Below are 19,395 nucleotides of genomic sequence, written 5' to 3' on the forward strand. Positions count from 1 at the left end.
TATGTTGAGGTGTACAACCCTAACCCCTGAAGATTCAAAAAAGTGAGCTCTATTTTAAAGTACACAAATATGGTGCTTTTGCAAGGCATCATTGTGTGATATCATTTTTAAGAATGGTACTACTAAATCTAAGTCAATATTCATGATAAATATATCATAAACAGTGATTAATAAGAAACCATCTCTCACAACGGTAGCCCACATAGCACTCAAATGACAATAATTTTTGCTAGGTTATGCTTAGTAGCTCAGGCAAGCATAGTTCCTTAGTAATATTCGGCATCCACAACAGATGCATGAATGATCACGTTCCTCTATGAGTTCACCAGAACATCTAACCAGCACAATATCAGCAGTAAAACAATTCACGAATGGTACAACATGGTAGCCAACCCAACAAATAGTACAGCACAATAGCTAGCCCAAAAAATGATTCATCAGTAGCCCATTTAGCACACATCCAACAATAACCTTTTGCCAGGTTATGCTTAACAGCCCTGGCAAGCATAGTTCCTCTGGAAAATTCAGCATCCATGATACAAGAATGAATTATCACATTCCTCTATCAATCAAACAGAACCTTTAACCAGCACAAATATCAGCGGTGCAACAATTTACAAATGGTACAACATGATAGCTATCCCAACACATGTTACAAAGATATAATTGATGGTGCTAGACAGACAGGAAGTTCTCTAACATAACAGAAGTTAGAATAAACATTTATGTTGTTGAAGTAACAGTACAAAATTTCAAGTTTCAGAGCTGAGTACAGATAACCTAGGCAGAAGCTTGGCAAGGCACCAATAGGTCAGCTTCAAGAGAGTCACCAATGGGCAGACATCACATGTACAAGCAGATCTGAAATATCTCCAAGAAGTTGAAATTATTACTAGGCTTTGTAATGTTGCTATGAAGGTTTTGCTAACCATGTAATAATAAGCTGTCTCTAACAAAAAAATTGTTTCCTGCCCCTACATAACTCTAGCACTATACCATATGTTAACTAAGTCGAACTAACCTAATCTTGATATTAAGAATTTCATAAAAAACAGATGACCCTAAAGTTGTGAAAAAATTCAAATCTAAATCACTGATTCAGAGAGATTGAGCTCAAATAGTTTAAGCATTGGGTTCTTGTTGTGAAGCCCCAAGTTCAAATCCCTGAACTAAAATTTAATGTGAAATTCTAAATTACGACTCTTGGTTGTCCATTGTTTCTCATGTGGGTGTAACTCTTAAGGAATTTGAAGATATGTCTCTTGGGCTTCGATAGTTGATTTCTAGAGTCGTTGCTCTAGTCAAATGCTAATGCTCAAAAGAACCTAAGTATCACTCTAAAGTCTAATATTAATGCTCAAAAGGGGCTAATTATTACTCTAATATTAATGCTCAAAAGGAGCTATGTATTAGTCTCATTTTAATACTTGAAAGGAACTAAATATGTGAACCATGTTTCTAAGCTATCTTCAATTGAAAAATCAAAACCACTGAGAACTTACGGCTATTCCAGCTTCTCCATCTTCAACTTCTTGTTTAATTTTCTTGGCAGGTTCAAGGTTGGAAACTGTTGACCTTCTGCATTGACATCAGTAGTCTACAATGAGAAACACTACATAAAATTAATTGGACACTGGACTAAAACAAAAAGATATAACATCACAAAAAATATATCAAGGAACTAAAATAAGGGTTATTGTTAAAGGATGTACAGTGAGTATCATTATATCAATTATATTTGCAGTTAATAAAGAAATGACATGCAAAAGTGAAAACATTAACAAATATATTTCAACTCCTTTACTGTCAATCACATGCAATTCCAAACAATATGATTGTTTTCCACAATTCCTTAGCAATCTAGCAAGAAATTTAACATGTCTTTGTAGACCAGTGCATAAACTTCAGAGTGCTATATGGTTGCATGCCTCAGTGAAGGTTTCTCAGTGGCCTCTATATCACGATTGCGAGGTTTCTGATCTTCTTCAGATTCTGAACCATAATATTCCCCATCCCATCGCTGACCCTTAGATCGCTTTTCATAGTCGTCTTCCTCCTGCTACCATTTAGAATTGGAGTGAGCAACACTAATTATAGACAATTTAAGTAATAAAAGAAAGCAGCTTTTAATGCAGACAATTTTTTTTTTTTTAAAAGATTGTCACCTCCTCAGGAAATTTGGTGTCTGGAGGCCTTTCCTGAAATGGTACGCTAGGAACATGCTGAATTTTATTCAACTGTTCCAACAAAGTATTCCTAAACACAAATTCAATGGTAAAAATACTTTACGTGATGTTATTGGAAATTTTTTAATATCTTGAACTTCAAATAAAAACTCTTTTTCGCTGAAATGCTTATTAGCACATATACCTTATTTTTGCCAATTCCTTAGTTGAGTTCTGGTTCTCCATATTACTTGGAGCAACATGGAGAGTATAGTCTGGCCCAAAATATTCATAATAGTCATTATAAGGCAATTTGTCTTGGGGCTCAATACCCACAGCAACTGCAGTCTATATCAAGAAAGTTGAAACATCCATTTAGAAGGAACGAAATTCATAAAGAAGAATAGATATTCAAAACAATTTAAGTATCTCTAACAGCACGAAAAGAATATATACCTCATAACACCAACAACGGGCAACATTGCGGATTGTGTAACCCCCACCTCCAACAAGCATTAATGGAACATTGAATGATCGAAGAAACCGAACACAATCTGCATGTCCTCTTATTGACAAATTAAAGCATCCCAGCCTATCACCTGACAGTGAATCTGCCCCACATTGTAAGACAACTGCTTCTGGTTGATATACTTCCATGACTTTCTGAATGATAGGTCTAAAAAGATTCTTGTAACTCTCATCATCAATTCCATCATTTAATGGGACATTCAATGAATAATACTTTCCTTTCCCATACCCTATATCTCTAAGGTGGCCTGTACCAGGAAAATAGTCACCAAACTTATGAAAAGATACTGACATAACCCTGTCTGTAGTGTAGAAAGCCTCCTCAACACCATCCCCATGATGTATATCAATATCAATATAAAGCACTCGCTGTCACGTTGAAAACAACTACAATAATTAGAGTCGTGCAGTCCCAATTGATTAAAAAACTAATGCCCAATTCAATTACATACAGACAGTTTATTGCTTAAACAAGATTTATGTGCCTATAAACTTCACTTACATGGAGATAGAGCAAAGGCAACATCAAAAAGAACTCTAATTAAAAAAAAGGACAGTTATTTCTCCATGGATATACAGGCCACAAGTGTCGGAGATCCCCAAAGGGATAGAAGTAATGCAATCGTCGAAGAAAATGATAAATCATGTCCATTCCATTGCAGACATAGTGAACTGCCACTCTGGGGTAAAGAACATGAGCACTGCTGTATGTTGGCCCCTGGACAATTCTGTCATAAAGTAACTATTTTTTTCTGAAGCCCTTAACATCAATGCTCCCAAAATTCAGTTGGAGGCAAGGAGAGAAAGTTGACAATAAATCTGAGAAAGTCACTCAAATTTCACCAATGATGGGCTTATTTTTAGAAGAAATAAACCCTTTAGTTTCGTGTCAAAGCATACATTTAGGCCTCACTCACGTGTGTCTGGGAAAGAAGGCATATAAGGGCAAAATCTAATTGTACCATGGTGCAATATAAGATACATGGTTTTTCAAAAAACAAAGAAAGAACCAACTAACCATTAAGGATTTGAGCTTTGACAGAAACAAGAGCTGTTTGTTGTTTTTGAAAATTAAAATACTACTGATGTAAAAATAAATCAGTATGTTGGTTTGAAGGACTAACAACCCCACCAATACATTTTCTTGAAATCTTTAAAAATGAACTAAACTTAAGACAAGACTCACTTTCTTGGGACTTCGAAAAAGACTCAGATTGCATAAGAAACAATGGTATATTTCTGAAAGACATGAACAGAAGCTCCCTCGGTGATTAGAACACCTGGGGAACTTCATATCAGTTAGAAAAAAGGGTTCCACTGTGGCCGAACTTAGTATCAGAAAAGAGTGCAGGGGATGCATTCAATCATTGTCAGACATGTTGCTCATCTGTGGAGAAGACAGCAGTGCAGCCAATGAAGGGAGTTATTTCTATTCAACAGTTGGACTTTTGGAAACATTCGCATGTCTCCTAGCAATACTCTCATAATTGATACCTCTATGACATGAAGATACTGTTAACATCTTCCACCATTCTGTTATGCACTTAAAAGCTTCATTTTTAGGACTTTTAAAACTGCTTTTATCTAGTTGTTTTCCGAGAACAGAGATCAATCAAATGTTGACATTTGAGATTCGTGTTCATAAGAAAAGGAATAGACCATCCACCCTGTTTATGGATTAAAGGGACAAATACCATAGCTACCAGATTAGAAGTTCTGGATTTAGTTCAAAAAGAAAGTTTATTTATGGACCAGATCAGACCAATTTAATAATTTTGAAAAATATAGAACCATGCCAAGAATCAAGATCTGGTAGCGATGTTCCAAAACTGCCATTGACCTTTGGATAACCAATAAGACAAAAAAGAGTTACAATCATGTGAGTTGATCATGCAAACAGAAAGGCAGCGAGTAAAATCAAGGGCACATGTACCATAGCATTACGCTGGAGGGTTTCTGTGACCTGTTTCTCCAGCAGTGACCCTCATATTAGATCTACCTGATAAATAGCTATACAAAAACATATGATAGGCAGGCAGTAGCTAGAAAGCCAGATAAAGGGCAGTCTTAAAGCTTAAATGGTATACATAACCCAATTTACCCCAACACACTACATGGGACTACACAATCTAAAGAAGGGCATTCATCTGACAGACAGACAGAGATGCAGTTGATGCCTCCCTACTGCAAGAAAGGGTTCTAGCAAGCGGGTCATCCTGATAAATCAATGCACATCTCTTACAATAGAAAACTGCACCTAGAGCCATGTCTCAACCATTTAAACATGAAAAATTGTAGATCAAAAATATGGCACATCAAGGGGTTGTAGCGTAATTGTAATGTAGGAGACACTGTTGTGGGTTCAACACACATTCAAATTTTTGCCCCTCTCCTTCTCCACTCCCCTCCACAACCACCGCAATAAGGCATCCCATAACTCCAGAAGACATGAATTGAGTTTGTGGTGTGCTAATTATGGGGTACATTCTAGAGTGACTTGCAGATCCTAAGAATGTTCAACAAGCATACCACACAGTGCCTTAAAGGCAGCTCATTGCCGAAAAAAACTAATGCAGATTTGGGTAGCATAGATATCATGCATATAACATGTAACATATACCTGTGTACCCTAATTCTAAAAATGATACTCCAATCCCTACTCCCATGTCCAAACCTGCCAGTTCCTTGTGAATGTGGCAAACAGAAGCTGACAATTCAGCTACTGTTAACTAGTGAATATAGCTAAATATTATACACACCAAGAAATTACTTCATCTGCAGTATAAACCTGTGCCTCATCATCGGGACCATTATGCCATTTTTTATTGAATCACCCATTGTCTAAACTTGGGCACCTGACAAATGCTGACTGCCTAGCATTTTCAGCCCTGGGACTCAAAAGCCCAAAATCAGAAAAATCTTACCTGCAACAAAATAACATGTGAAAGGAAAAAGACAAACTAGTGGCAATCAATAAAAGAAAACATTGTTTCAAAACCATCACTAAACGCGTATTTAATGTGTGAGTTATCCAGGTTCAAGCATGGACATGTGAGGTTTTGCAGTATTGATAATGGTGTATATTCAAAATGAGTAACATATGACCTCAATGTCAGACTCTATGATTAAAATAAAACCGAATCAAATATATATAACCAAAGAACCATCTTAGGTAGGAAAAAACAGAAGCATATGATATGAATGAATGATTTTAATAATGTCCATGAGGCCCAAGCAGCCTATAGGACCACCTAGAGACGACCAACACCTGGAATCTTAGTTCTCTTGTAGTTGTTTCCTTAAATTTAATCTTCGACAGTGAATATTGACCACTAAGTTTGCTGACCTGCCAAGCTGTGTTTCCTCAAAAAGAGTATCTAGGTTGCCTGTTTCTAGAATATCACCATAGCTGGAGCAGATGTTGTTGTAGGCTGGGCAGTCTATGATCAAATGTCACTCTATTTCCACCATTCCTATGCTACAAAATAAACAGACTCTCTCTTCACATTCCTCTTTTGGAATCATCCATCTCTCGGTTTCACAACTCAACTGATGTGAGCTTGTTCTAAGTTGGGTTACGATCATTTTGGCTTTCCAGCTGATATTAGCTCCTATTTATGCCTTCTCTTCAAGATCTCTCATTGGATTAAATTCTCTAATATAATATTCTTTTTTGCGCCCATTTTGATTTGTCCATATGAGGCTCCTGAGTTTTTCTTTTGTAAACTTTTTTATTCCATCAATGTTATCTAGGCATTCATGTATACTAATATTCCATTTTGCCATCCACTTGGTATTTTAAAGGTGTGCACAGAACCTCGTAGAATGCATAATCCCACAACAAGCAATTTGGGAAGTCGGGCCATGCCAAGGATTACTTAGATCCTAAAACCGTGAGAGAGTTGTACAGAACACAAAAAGTCTACCAAGTACTTGTTTGATTTTGAAAAAACATTAAAGCGAGATAAGAATCTTATAAATTTGCCTAAAAAACGATCAAAAATACATATGAGTACTTACTTGATGCACCTTCAGAAGCTCAAGAATGGCCAAGACAATATCATTGACATAGCAGAACCCAGATGCCTCACACTTTTTAGCATGGTGGAGACCACCAGCCCAATTAATGGTTATATCTGCATCCCTGTTATTTAGTTTAACTGCCGCTCCGACGGAGCCCCCTGCATAAGTCTGACAGAAGTTATACAACCCGTCAAACACGGGACAGTCCTCTCCCACATTGAATCTCTTCAGCTGCCTGAGCTGCTCGTGCTGGGTCTCGGGCGTGACAGACTGAAGAAATGAGATGTAATCATCTGCGTGGAATACCCTGAGCTCCTTGCTCTGTAATAGATTCGGCCGGCAGATTTCCATATTCTCATGTAGCCCATAGTTCAAAATTAGGTTGTGCGCCATTCTGATTCTGTGAGGCTTCATGGGATGACCCTGGCTGTAATAATAGTTCCCAATGTCTGAATCATAAAAATACGAAACCTTCCTCTTATGTCCATCTGGACCAGATTTCAATGCATTTCCTGATTCATCCATCTCTAGTCAAATACAGAGGCTTTACAGCCTCTGAACTCAAATGGAAGAGCTACAATTTAAGCAAAACTGCAGCACCCACTCGGCTAAATGCAAAAAATTACAACACCCACTTGACAAAGTGTAGATTCCAATCTAGATAAATAAAGGGGGTCAGCAGCGATAACAGATAAAGAAAAAAGAGTCTCAAAGCATGAACTTAATGAGCTTGTGCAAATGGGTATTTGATAAACCTTATGAACTGTTTATCTGCAATTACGAGAGATCCGAAAGAGACATGGAAACTCAAGTCTCCATAGCATAGGCCTTTCCTCAACGCATGTGGCAGGCAGTGTTTTCCCATTGATTTCTTAGCTAAGCTGGATTGAGTTCTTCTAAGTTCTTGCCAGATTTAAAATAAATCATATGAAACGTCCAACCATGAGGAGGCCATAATATGTTCCATGCTATTCCAAAATTAGTAAAATAAAAGGCATATCCCTCTATATATATAGATCGGATCAATATTGGTTTAAAGTTCTCCAGCGTGAAATGCAAAATTATAGTGTTGAGTTCATTGATTTGTGCATCTTTCATTCAGGGTAAGAGGAGGTTTCCTAGTTTAAAATAGGATTGTCTCTTATATTTAGGATGGGTGGTCTATAATTAACATATTTTATGTATTTAATTATAAAATATAGAGTACGAGGAAAAAAAACTATTATAGAGTAAGAGGAAAAAAAACTATCTTATAAATTTAAAATTTTGGTATTATATTTTTTATTTTTTATTTTTTTTGGTGATTTTTTTGGATGGGTGGTCTATAATTAACATATTTTATGTATTTAATTATAAAATATATTTATTTAATTATAAAATATAAGGTAAGAGAAAAAAAATATCTTATAAATTTGTAATTTTGGTATTATAATTTTTATTTTTAGTTTTTAAGTAATTTTTTATTGTAAAAGTGTATGATAGTATTTATTTAGATTTTGTCATTATATCAAATGTATTTTGAGAGTTCATTTATTAATTTAAGATTCTTGTTAAGATTTTTTATGTCTTTTTTAAAATATGTTTCAAAAAAAAATTTTGTCTTGGGCATTGTTTGTTACTTTTATCTCCAATCTAGATTTATATGCATTTCACAATCAATAGACATAATAGATGAGTATTGATTTGTGTGTCGAAAATACAAGTTGTGTATTTGTGATTTGTATTTAAATGAGTCATAACTCTAATGCTTCCTTAAGGCACAAAGTGGCCATAGATTTGAACCCTTGTACATTGAGCATCACAATTTCTATCTTTTTAACCATAAGTATCATTAGCTAAACAAGGGTTGTAGTTAGTTAAGATATAATTTTGCTCAATATAGGATATCAAAAAATAAGACAAGGTTGCAACCTTGGACATTGCTATTGTTAGGATTGTGTTTTAGATACAACACTTTTGTAATTCCAAAGTCTCAGGTGTCTAGATGAAAGATCCAATTTCTCAATTGTAGATCACTATCATTATATGATGCAGGAGCATCTTGCATGGGAAAATTATTGAAAAAAAAAAAGTGAAAAAAAAAAAAAAAAAAATTATGGAGGAGAGAGAAAGTGACGAAAATTAGAGGAGAAATAATAAAAAATAAAAAAGGAGAAAAGAAAGAAAAAGGGGTGTAATGATCCCATCTTTTGGCCTTCACGTTCTCCAAAGTCTAAGTGGAGGATAAGAAGAAATTAAATTAATTTCTTATAAAGCCATTAAATAAATTAAAATTAAAAGGTGGCTTTATATTTAATTAATTTAATTAATTATTGTATTACAAAGTAGATGCTTCTAGAGTGTGTATTAATTATTGGAAACGTGGAAGCCTCTAGAAGCACAATTAATTATTGCAAGAGAGGAGTTTCTAAAGAGTGCATTAATTATTGGAAGGGGGAAGCTTCTAGCACTTGCAATTAATTAATGTTTTAGTTCTTTCTAGAAGGGTGAAGGAATAGGATAAATAGGGGTGAGGGTCTCATTGTTTAGCATGGGATTATTGTATCGGATGATTGTAAATTGCATTGGATAAGAGTTTGGATGAGTGAATCACATATCTTCCTTGGCATTTGAGGACGTTCATCCTCTCTTGTAACATTCTAGATGTCATTCCTTTAGGGTTTGGCCTTTGGAATACATCTCTTTGTACTTGATTGCAGCATGTTTAGAATTAATATAATTTCAGCAGTTGATTCAGCTTTTGGGCATTCCTGGGTGTCCATTACAGTGGTATCAGAGCTATAAGTCCTGCCATCCTATGGAGATCATATTGATAGCCGGATAAAGATGTATATTAGTCCAGATCAAGATGTGATGTTCAGCCTTGGTTTAGTTTTTGGGACATCCAGGGGTGCCCATTACAGTGGTATCAGAGCTATAAGTCCTGCCATCCTGTGGAGGTCTTATAGGGAATTTGTAACAGCCAGATAGAGGGAAAAGGTAAGTAAAAAACACAGGCTAAGCATTTATGTTTGAGCATGCGACAGGGGTCTTATAATTTCCGCGATACCAGAGCAAGACAAAATAGGATTTCAAACTTGCAAAGCAAACAGTCTAGTACATCCGTACAGGTGGACATTGAATCCAACCATACAGACACATAGGAGATATTCTTTGATCAGGACAATAATATGGGTGATCGAGATGACAGGAATACAGGATTAGGCGGAGGCAGAAATGCTGGTCCAAATCAGGGGGAGGTATTGTTCAGATAGTTATTGGGTACATTAGAGAAGGGGCAACATATGCAACAGGAGCAGAATAGGCGAATGGATATGATGTTGCAACTTATGGCTAGACAGATGGGCATCAACATTGATGATTTGTATGTTGCTCCAGAGCAGAAGGTAATCAATTTCTCAGGTGGGATCGAGACACATATAGAGCTAGCCAGCTATGATGTTGGTGATGTGGGCATTTCGGCAGAGTCAGTAGAGACATGTGTGCGAAGTCAGGAGACCACATATGAAGCCTTGTCAGGGGATGATGACGTAGCAATAGTGAAATTAGGAGAATGCGAGGATACTATCATATCAGCAGCTACTTCTGTGTTCGTTGAACCATCCAACAAGGAGTTTAGTAGTATGCATGCAGTTGTAGATGTGTGCTTTGATGATAGTACACCTATTATTGCTAATAAGGTGAGTGATATAGTGATAGAGTCATATTATACTATTGATCAACAAAGTGTAGATGTTCACTTCTGCGATAGTACTATGTTCAACATGGATGCCACATTGTCTTATGACAATTTGATGTTTGAGGTTGATATTGATCACTCTCCTGAGTGGAGTTGGGCTTTGTTTTCACCATCTACAAATATTCAGTTTTGTGTTGTAGCAGTTGGGAAGAAGAGATTTCATAGATCTTATACGGAGTTACCTTTTGGTGACATTCTAACTTCTTCACCATCAGCACAAGTATTGGGTGCTAGGTTGCACGACATGTGGTTGGTTCTGATGATGCTGATTTGTAGTTGGTATAATGTCCACAAGGATGTCGCATACTACTTCAATTGGGATCCAAGAGGAGGATGAAGTTCATTATGTTATTTAATTGCTTGAGGACAAGCAATTTCAAGGAGGGCAGATTTGTAATGATCCCATCTTTCGGCCTTCACGTTCTCCAAAGTCTAAGTGGAGGATAAGAAGAAATTAAATTAATTTCTTATAAAGCCATTAAATAAATTAAAATTAAAAGGTGGTTTTATATTTAATTAATTTAATTAATTATTGTATTACAAAGGAGATGCTTCTAGAGTGTGTATTAATTATTGGAAACGTGAAAGCCTCTAAAAGCACAATTAATTATTGCAAGAGAGGAGTTTCTAAAGAGTGCATTAATTATTGGAAGGGGGAAGCTTCTATCACTTGCAATTAATTAATGTTTTAGTTCTTTCTAGAAGGGTGAAGGAATAGGATAAATAGGGGTGAGAGTCTCATTGTTTAGCATGGGATTATTGTATCGGATGATTGTAAATTGCATTGGATAAGAGTTTGGATGTGTGAATCACATATCTTCCTTGGCATTTGAGGACGTTCATCCTCTCTTGTAACATTCTAGATGTCATTCCCTTAGGGTTTGGCCTTTGGAATACATCTCTTTGTACTTGATTGCAACATTTTTAGAATTAATATAATTTCAGCAGTTGATTCAGCTTTTGGGCATTCCTGGGTGTCCATTACAAGGGGATTTCTATTTTTGAGGTGCATAGGTGGCATAATAGAAAAATAAAAAATAAATTGTTGTCATTCCATTTATCGAGGTGTGTGGGAAGAATTCTAAAAAGTTATGAATATTGTAGAAAGTTGTGGATATTGTAGAAGGTTATGGAAGTTGTAGAAGGTTGTGGAGGAATTCTAGAAGGTTGTGGATAAGTCATGCATTGGGTGATAAGTGCCTATTTAAGCAAGGCATATGAGCATTTCTAATCAAGCTCAAGGAGTAGCTTGAGAAGTGGAAGCTCAAGGAGAAGCTTGAGAAGTGAAAGCTTGAGGAGTAGAAGCTTGAGAAGTGGAAGCTTGAGAAGTGGAAGCTTGAGGAGTAGAAGCTCGAGAAGGAGAAGCTCGGGAAGTAGAAGTTGTGGAAGGTGAAGCTTGGAAAGCTTGGAAGGCTTGGAAGGTGTGAAAGAGAAGGAGGAAGTGAAGAGTGAGTTTTCTTGAGTCTGTGGACAGAGCGTCGAATGTGAGGCAGTTTACAGCAAGATTGTGATGGAGTTGTGAGTGTGTAGACAGAGTGCCGAATGTGAGGCAATTTACACTTGGATCTTGGATAAGGTTAGAGAAGAGCTAGTGACTGCAGTTTAGAAACAAGGAGGTTGCTTGGTGGCTTGCGAGCACAAGTTGAGATCTTGAAGGTTTCTACCAGAGTGTGGATCTGGACTAGCTTGGGTTTGGATTGGATCTTAAGAGATCTTGCAGAAATGTTATTGTAATTGATATTGGATTTTCAAGTATAATAAAATTGCATTCTTGGTTATGAGTTGGTAAGGGTGGTGTGGCCCTTCGTCAGTGGTATCAGAGTGTACCTTCGTCAAGTGGTATCAGAGTGTACCTTCATCATTATATCACACTAGTTAAACTCTACTTTCTACCAATATCAAGGTAGGTAGTCATAACTAATCTCATATATAGGATAGTGTTTTAGATACACCACTTCTATAATTTCAAACATCTCTGGTGTCTAATCAAAAAATCCAATTCCAATTTCTCAATTGTAGATCACTATCATTATATCGCACTAATTAACCAAACTTGCCTAGATTATTTTTTGTGATTTATTTTAATTAATTATTTTTATGTGTTAAGCGAATTCGAACCCAAGATCTCCCACATGAGAGGCTCACAAGTTACCGTTGTGTTGTAGGCTCTTGCCTTTATTAATTAAAATTTTATTAATAATTTTTAATTATTAATTTTTTAATAATTTATTATATATTTAAAATCAAAGTTTTAGGTGGGTTGTAATTAATTTAATCAATATTATTATTAATTAATTAATTAATATTAAATATTGTTCAATGAATTTAAATTTAAATTTTATTATGTTATTATTTAATGATTATGATATTAATGATTTTGTAATTATTTTATTTAATAATGGATGATTATTATTTAATAATTTAATAATTATTATTTAAATTATTTTATGATATTTAACACAAGTGTTTTTATTTTCAGAGGTTAATGGTAATGATGCGTTCAAATTTGAAAGTGAAAATGGGTTGAGTTGTAAGGGGAAAATTGTAAACTTTATCAAAATGAAAACTTATAGTGAAATGCAAACATGAACCCTACTATTAACTAAAACTATGTGTTTTCAAAACCAAATGAAACTATGAAACTACACTGTCAATTGTATGTTTTCTTGTGTGTTGAGTTTCAGGTTGACTTAGTTCTTTGACCAAATCAAGATGTTTACCAAAGGCTTGGGAGTTTTGTTCTATGACGATGTTATGGCTTATTTTGGTTACGATCTTTTATACCCAACCTTGGTGATGTGTCACGTGTTTCTATGATGAGTTGATCTATTGATTGTTAATGTTTTCTAGTGTTCTTGTATGGAACTGAGGTGAATGGTGTGACTTTTCTGGTATAACCTTTGAGTCTTTGATTAGTTATCTTTGGATTGCTTCTCAGTTGCTTGTATAGGACTGAGGGGATTATGAGTTATTATTTTTAGGTGATGTCATGGGTTTGGTTTATGTGTGCTTGATTTTGGATCAGTCTTGTTATGATGATCATATTAATGAAACCTATGATTTTTTATCAGTGATATTTTGGTACCTTCCAGGTGTTTGTTTAAGAACTGATGTTTGGTTTATGGTCGTATGAGACCTTTTTCTTTTACTGAGCTTAGGGTAGTTATATGTATGTCTTGTTAGGGAGTAGCTTGCAATGGAGGTCAGAGCCCTAAAGAGGCTACCTGGGTAACCCATTGTAGGTTATTTTAATAAGTGATAACATTACATTAAATGAGAGTAAAATGAATTAACAAGAGTCATTGTTCTTCCTCACCCATGCCTCGAGTGCTAGTATAGGCTAAGATGGCAATAGAGAGGATGTTTGGTTGTGATCTTGCTTCATTAGTATGCCTTGTCAATATGAAAGGATACTAGTGCCACACAGAGTCACTAGGGTGTCAGAGTCCAATCAGGCTACCGGGGTAATCTTAGAGTTGGCTCATGCTATGAAACTTTCCTACTTATATAGTAGATTTCCTACATGGCGTTGTTGCCTCTAGGTTTAGATGTCACCTGTATTTTGGTACCTTGACCTAGATGTTGATTTTGGCTTTTGGGATTCTTATCCTATTTGGGACTTGAGACTATCTCCTCAACACAGTGGGAGTGGACACTTTTTGGGTTACCACAAGGTCGTGTGGTAGTGCCATTTTACTTTTACCATTGAGATCTGACAGTTCGATGTTGTGACTAGAGTTCCATATTCTATATTTTCTTTCATTTTATTCTAGTGTACTATGATGGATGGTTATACCTATTGTGTTGTATTTTATTTCATGGATCTTAAAAAATGATGTAATCTATTTTATGATGTATATCATGTCAACCTTTCATACCCTTTGACCTATACAGTGGATGATTGTGCATTATGATTATTGCCAAGTGGCATTCGGGATAATTGTATATTGTTTAAATAGAATTTGTACTTGTAGTTATTAGTATTAATTAAACTTAAATGTGATTCAACATCATGGGACTCTTAAGAATTGTAATCTATTGTATGGTATGTGTTTATGTGTGTGTTATTGCTTCGGCTATATTATATTTTTGTTGTTAAGTTATTATGTTTCAAAAAAAACATGTTTGGCAAACTTAGTGAAACTTTAGGTTATTTCTTTTGGGTTCGCTAGAGAGGTGTTACACTTTCCACCAATATCAAGGTAAGTAGTTACAACTAATCTCATATATGTTTTAGACCATAATAAAATGTAATATCAAATAACCCATTTTGTTGGACTTGTATAATTAGGTCCTACATAAAGATCATTGCTCGCATTCAATTATTTGTATTCATTTACTAACACCTTTTGCTATTTTCAAGGATGTTTTTTATTTTTTGTAATCTTCATTAATTCAATATGTTACATACTTGTCCTTTAGGGTTAAATATCTTGTTTGTTCAAATTTTTTTATCTATATGCTCTAATATTGAACCATTACTTTACAAATTTTATTTTTCCTTGTGTTTTGGGTGTTTTATCCTTGGCTCCAGGGGTGCAATTTAATGAATTCCTTGTAATTGTGACAAACAACATAACAATGGGTTGGGAGAAAAAATAAAGGATTATATTTGATTTAGTTTGTGTTGGTATATAGGCCCACAAGATAATGCATTTTGATTTTATTTGTATGATCAAGTGAGTACTTCACAGTTGTTGAAGTTTTTCCTAGCATGGATTTCTCTAGAGTAAACTTTATGTTTAGGTTTCAAGATTATGTTACTCATGTTGTTGTCTTTTAGGAAGAATATTGATTTTACTTTATAGATCAAATGACATTACTAATAAATAAGTGTTAAAGGAATATTCCTTGGGAGAAAAGTTGGCATAACAAGTATTTTCTTAACATGAAAAAACTAAGAGGATCACACATGGAAAGGTTAGACAAAGACTAAGCTTAATAAGCAACAAGTGTCTAGATGTAAGATATTTAAAATAAATTTAAAAAATAGCCTACATTATAACTTCTACCTAATATTTATACACTTATTTTGTTGTCTCCTCTTTAAACTGCTTTAGAACTATCTAACTCATTTGTAACATTTTCTTTGATCACACAAAGATGATGCATGGAGAACTAGCCTTAGCATACATAAGGTTGTATGTTACCTCACCTTGTATATATTTTAAGTGTTCATTGCATGAAACTCTATGTAGTTAGATTCCTTAAACAATGGGTTTTTTTATGTTGTAAATGGTAATTGGTTGTGAATTGTTGTCGATGATGGATGGCTTCTCATGCTACAATCAAGTCAAGGTAAAGGAATCAAATAAATACAAGATTGTCTTCACAACCCCATGTGGACCTATATTTATGTGAGAAAGTCATTTGATCCAACTAGTGATAGAGAAACACTCCAAAGAGTTATGGATGTTGCATTTGTGTGTTTAATTAACACCATAATGGTTGTAAATCTAGATTATGTGAACACTGCTAAAAAAGAGTTGAATGAACTAGGAGATAATCATAGATGAAGAAAATTTGGAAATCAACTTAACATACTATTATAGGTTATAGCTCTAATTGAAAGACCTATTTACTATTTATCTAATAACGTAAGGATAGTAGCAAGAAATGTGAAAAATGGAAGGCTTTTTAATACATGGATAAGTAGAATCAAACTAAATGAGTATTTCATGTAGCTTTAATACTTGTCCTTAAGTGAAATAATATGAAAGAGAATTGAGAAATAAATATAGTAAAATACTATAGCCAAATCCCATAATGTGAAGATTAAGTTAATTGAGAATCAAAAGGATAAAACTCATAAGATACACAAAGAAAAGAAAAAATGAATCAAAAAGAAAACTATAGAGGGAACATAATACCTTAACATATGCATATAGTCAAAGTGTGTGTGTGTGTGTGTGTGTGTGTGTGTGTGTTTATATGTGTATGTATGCACCTTGAATATTTTATATATGCATGAGTAGGTACACCAAGATGTGTGAATGTTTTAGTGGTTCGAGCGACCAAGCATTAACTTCACTTGGTTTTGCAGGTCTTATCATGCCTACATCGTTGATAGTGGTTATTAGAGATATAATATTGACCAAAATATCCCAAAGCCTACATGGAAAGGTTAGAAAAAGACTAATCTTAATAAGCAACAAGTGTCTAGATGTAAGACATTTAAAATAAATTTAAAAAATAGCCTACATTATAACTTCTACCTAATATTTATACACTTATTTTGTTGTCTCCTCTTTAAACTGCTTTAGAACTATCTAACTCATTTGTAACATTTTCTTTGATCACACAAAGATGATGCATGGAGAACTAGCCTTAGCATACATAAGGTCATATGTTACCTCACCTTGTATATATTTTAAGTGTTCATTGCATGAAACTCTATATAGTTAGATTCCTTAAACAATGGGTTTTTTAATGTTGTAAATGGTAATTGGTTGTGAATTGTTGTCGATGACGGATGGCTTCTCATGCTACAATCAAGTCAAGGTAAAGGAATCAAATAAATACAAGATTGTCTTCACAACCCCATGTGGACCTATATTTATGTGAGAAAGTCATTTGATCCAACTAGTGATAGAAAAACACTCCAAAGAGTTATGGATGTTGCATTTGTGTGTTTAATTAACACCATAATGGTTGTAAATCTAAATTATGTGAAAGCTACTAAAAAGGAGTTGAATGAACTAGGAGATAATCATAGATGAAGAAAATTTAGAAATCAACTTAACATGCTATTATAGTTTATAGCTCTAATTGAAAGACCTATGTACTATTTATCTAATAACGTAAGGATAGTAGCAAGAAATGTGAAAAATGGAAGCCTTTTTAATACATGGATAAGTAGAATCAAATTAAATGAGTATTGTGTGTAGCTTTAATACTAGCCAAATCTCATAATGTGAAGATTAAGTTAATTTAGAATCAAAAGGATAAAACTCATAAGATACACAAAGAAAAGAAAAAATGAATAAAAAAGAAAACTATAGAGGGGACATAATACCTTAACATATGCATATAGTCAAAGTGCATGTGTGTGTGCGTGTGCGTGTGTGTGCGTGTGTGTGTGTGTGTGTGTGTGTGTGTGTGTTTATATGTGTATGTATGCACCTTGACTATTTTATATATGCATGAGTAGGTACACCAAGATATGTGAATGTTTTAGTGGTTCTAGCAACCAAGCATTAACTTCACTTGGTTTTGTAGGTCTTATCATGCCTACATCATTGATAGTGGTGATTAGAGATATAACATTGGCCAAAATATCCCAAAGCCTACATGGAAAGGTTAGACAAAGACTAAGCTTAATAAGCAACAAGTGTCTGGATGTAAGATATTTAAAATAAATTTAAAAAATAGCCTACATTATAACTTCTACCTAATATTTATACACTTATTTTGTTGTCTCCTCTTTAAACTACTTTAGAACTGTCTAACTCATTTGTAACATTTTCTTTGATCACACAAAGATGATGGATAAAACTCATAAGATACACAAAGAAAAGAAAAAATGAATCAAAAAGAAAACTATAGAGGGGACATAATACCTTAACATATGCATATAGTCAAAGTGCATGTGTGTGTGTGCACTCACGCACGTGTGTTTATATGTGTATGTATGCACCTTGACTATTTTATATATGCATGAGTAGGTACACCAAGACGTGTGAATGTTTTAGTGGTTCTAGCGACCAAGCATTAACTTCAATTGGTTTTGTAGGTATTATCATGCCTACATCATTGATAGTGATTATTAGAGATATAACATTGGCCAAAATATCCCAAAGCCTACATGGAAAGCTTAGACAAAGACTAAGCTTAATAAGTAACAAGTGTCTGGATGTAAGATATTTAAAACAAATTTTAAAAATAGCCTACATTATAACTTCTACCTAATATTTATACACTTATTTCTTTGTCTCCTCTTTAAACTGCTTTAGAACTATCTAACTCATTTGTAACATTTTCTTTGATCACACAAAGATGATGCATGGAGAAATAGCCTTAGCATACATAAGGTCGTATGCTACCTCACCTTGTATATATTTTAAGTGTTCATTGCATGAAACTCTATGTAGTTAGATTCCTTACACAATGGGTTTTTAAATGTTGTAAATGGTAATTGCTTGTGAATTGTTGTCGATGACAGATGGCTTCTCGTGCTACAATCAAGTCAAGGTAAAGGAATCAAATAAATACAAGATTGTCTTCACAACCCCATGTGGACCTATATTTATGTGAGAAACTCATTTGATCCAACTAGTGATAGAGAAACACTCCAAAGAGTTATGGATGTTGCATTTGTGTTTAATTAACACCATAATGGTTGTAAATCTAGATTATGTGAAAGCTGCTAAAAAAGAGTTGAATGAACTAGGAGATAATCATAGATGAAGAAAATTTGGAAATCAACTTAACATACTATTATAGGTTATAGCTCTAATTGAAAGACCTATGTACTATTTATCTAATAACGTAAGGATAGTAGCAAGAAATGTGAACAATGGAAGCCTTTTTAATACATGGATAAGTAGAATTAGATTAAATGAGTATTGCATGTAGCTTTAATACTTGTCCTTAAGTGAAATAATATGAAAGAGAATTGAGAAATAAATATAGTAAAATACTATAGCCAAATCCGATAATGTGAAGATTAAGTTAATTGAGAATCAAAAGGATAAAACTCATAAGATACACAAAGAAAAGAAAAAATAAATAAAAAAGAAAACTATAGAGAGGACATAATACCTTAACATATGCATATAGTCAAAGTGCATGTGTGTGTGTGTGTGTGTGTGTGTGTGTGTGTGTGTGTGTGTGTGTGTGTGTGTGTGTGTGTGTGTGTGTTTATATGTGTATTTATGCACCTTGACTATTTTATATATGCATGAGTAGGTACACCAAGATGTGTGAATGTTTTAGTGGTTC

At 34.4% G+C, this 19,395-nt stretch overlaps 1 protein-coding gene across 2 annotated transcripts in view; it reads right to left on the bottom strand.

Moving 5' to 3' along the window:
* The window catches only part of LOC149541168 (histone deacetylase 19-like), a 45,378-nt gene extending 37,594 nt beyond the window's left edge, over nt 1–7,784 (bottom strand). The window contains exons 1-7 of one of the 2 annotated variants that reach the window (XM_089802171.1): nt 7,472–7,784; nt 6,714–7,373; nt 2,622–3,062; nt 2,371–2,513; nt 2,166–2,256; nt 1,929–2,056; nt 1,503–1,578 (exon numbers count right to left, since the gene is read on the bottom strand). In XM_089802171.1, the coding sequence (XP_089658297.1) occupies nt 1,503–1,578; nt 1,929–2,056; nt 2,166–2,256; nt 2,371–2,513; nt 2,622–3,062; nt 6,714–7,241 (1,407 nt within the window). In that variant the 5' untranslated portion in view covers nt 7,242–7,373; nt 7,472–7,784. Of the gene's footprint in view, nt 1–1,502; nt 1,598–1,928; nt 2,057–2,165; nt 2,257–2,370; nt 2,514–2,621; nt 3,063–6,713 lie in introns of both variants that reach the window. The other variant, XR_016356485.1, reaches the window with a different exon arrangement.
* Nucleotides 7,785–19,395: the final 11,611 nt, after the last annotated feature.

This window comes from Cupressus sempervirens, chromosome 9 (assembly GCF_028749045.1).
Source record: "Cupressus sempervirens isolate cs-2001-9-10 chromosome 9, ASM2874904v1, whole genome shotgun sequence".
Classification (NCBI taxonomy): domain Eukaryota; kingdom Viridiplantae; phylum Streptophyta; class Pinopsida; order Cupressales; family Cupressaceae; genus Cupressus; species Cupressus sempervirens.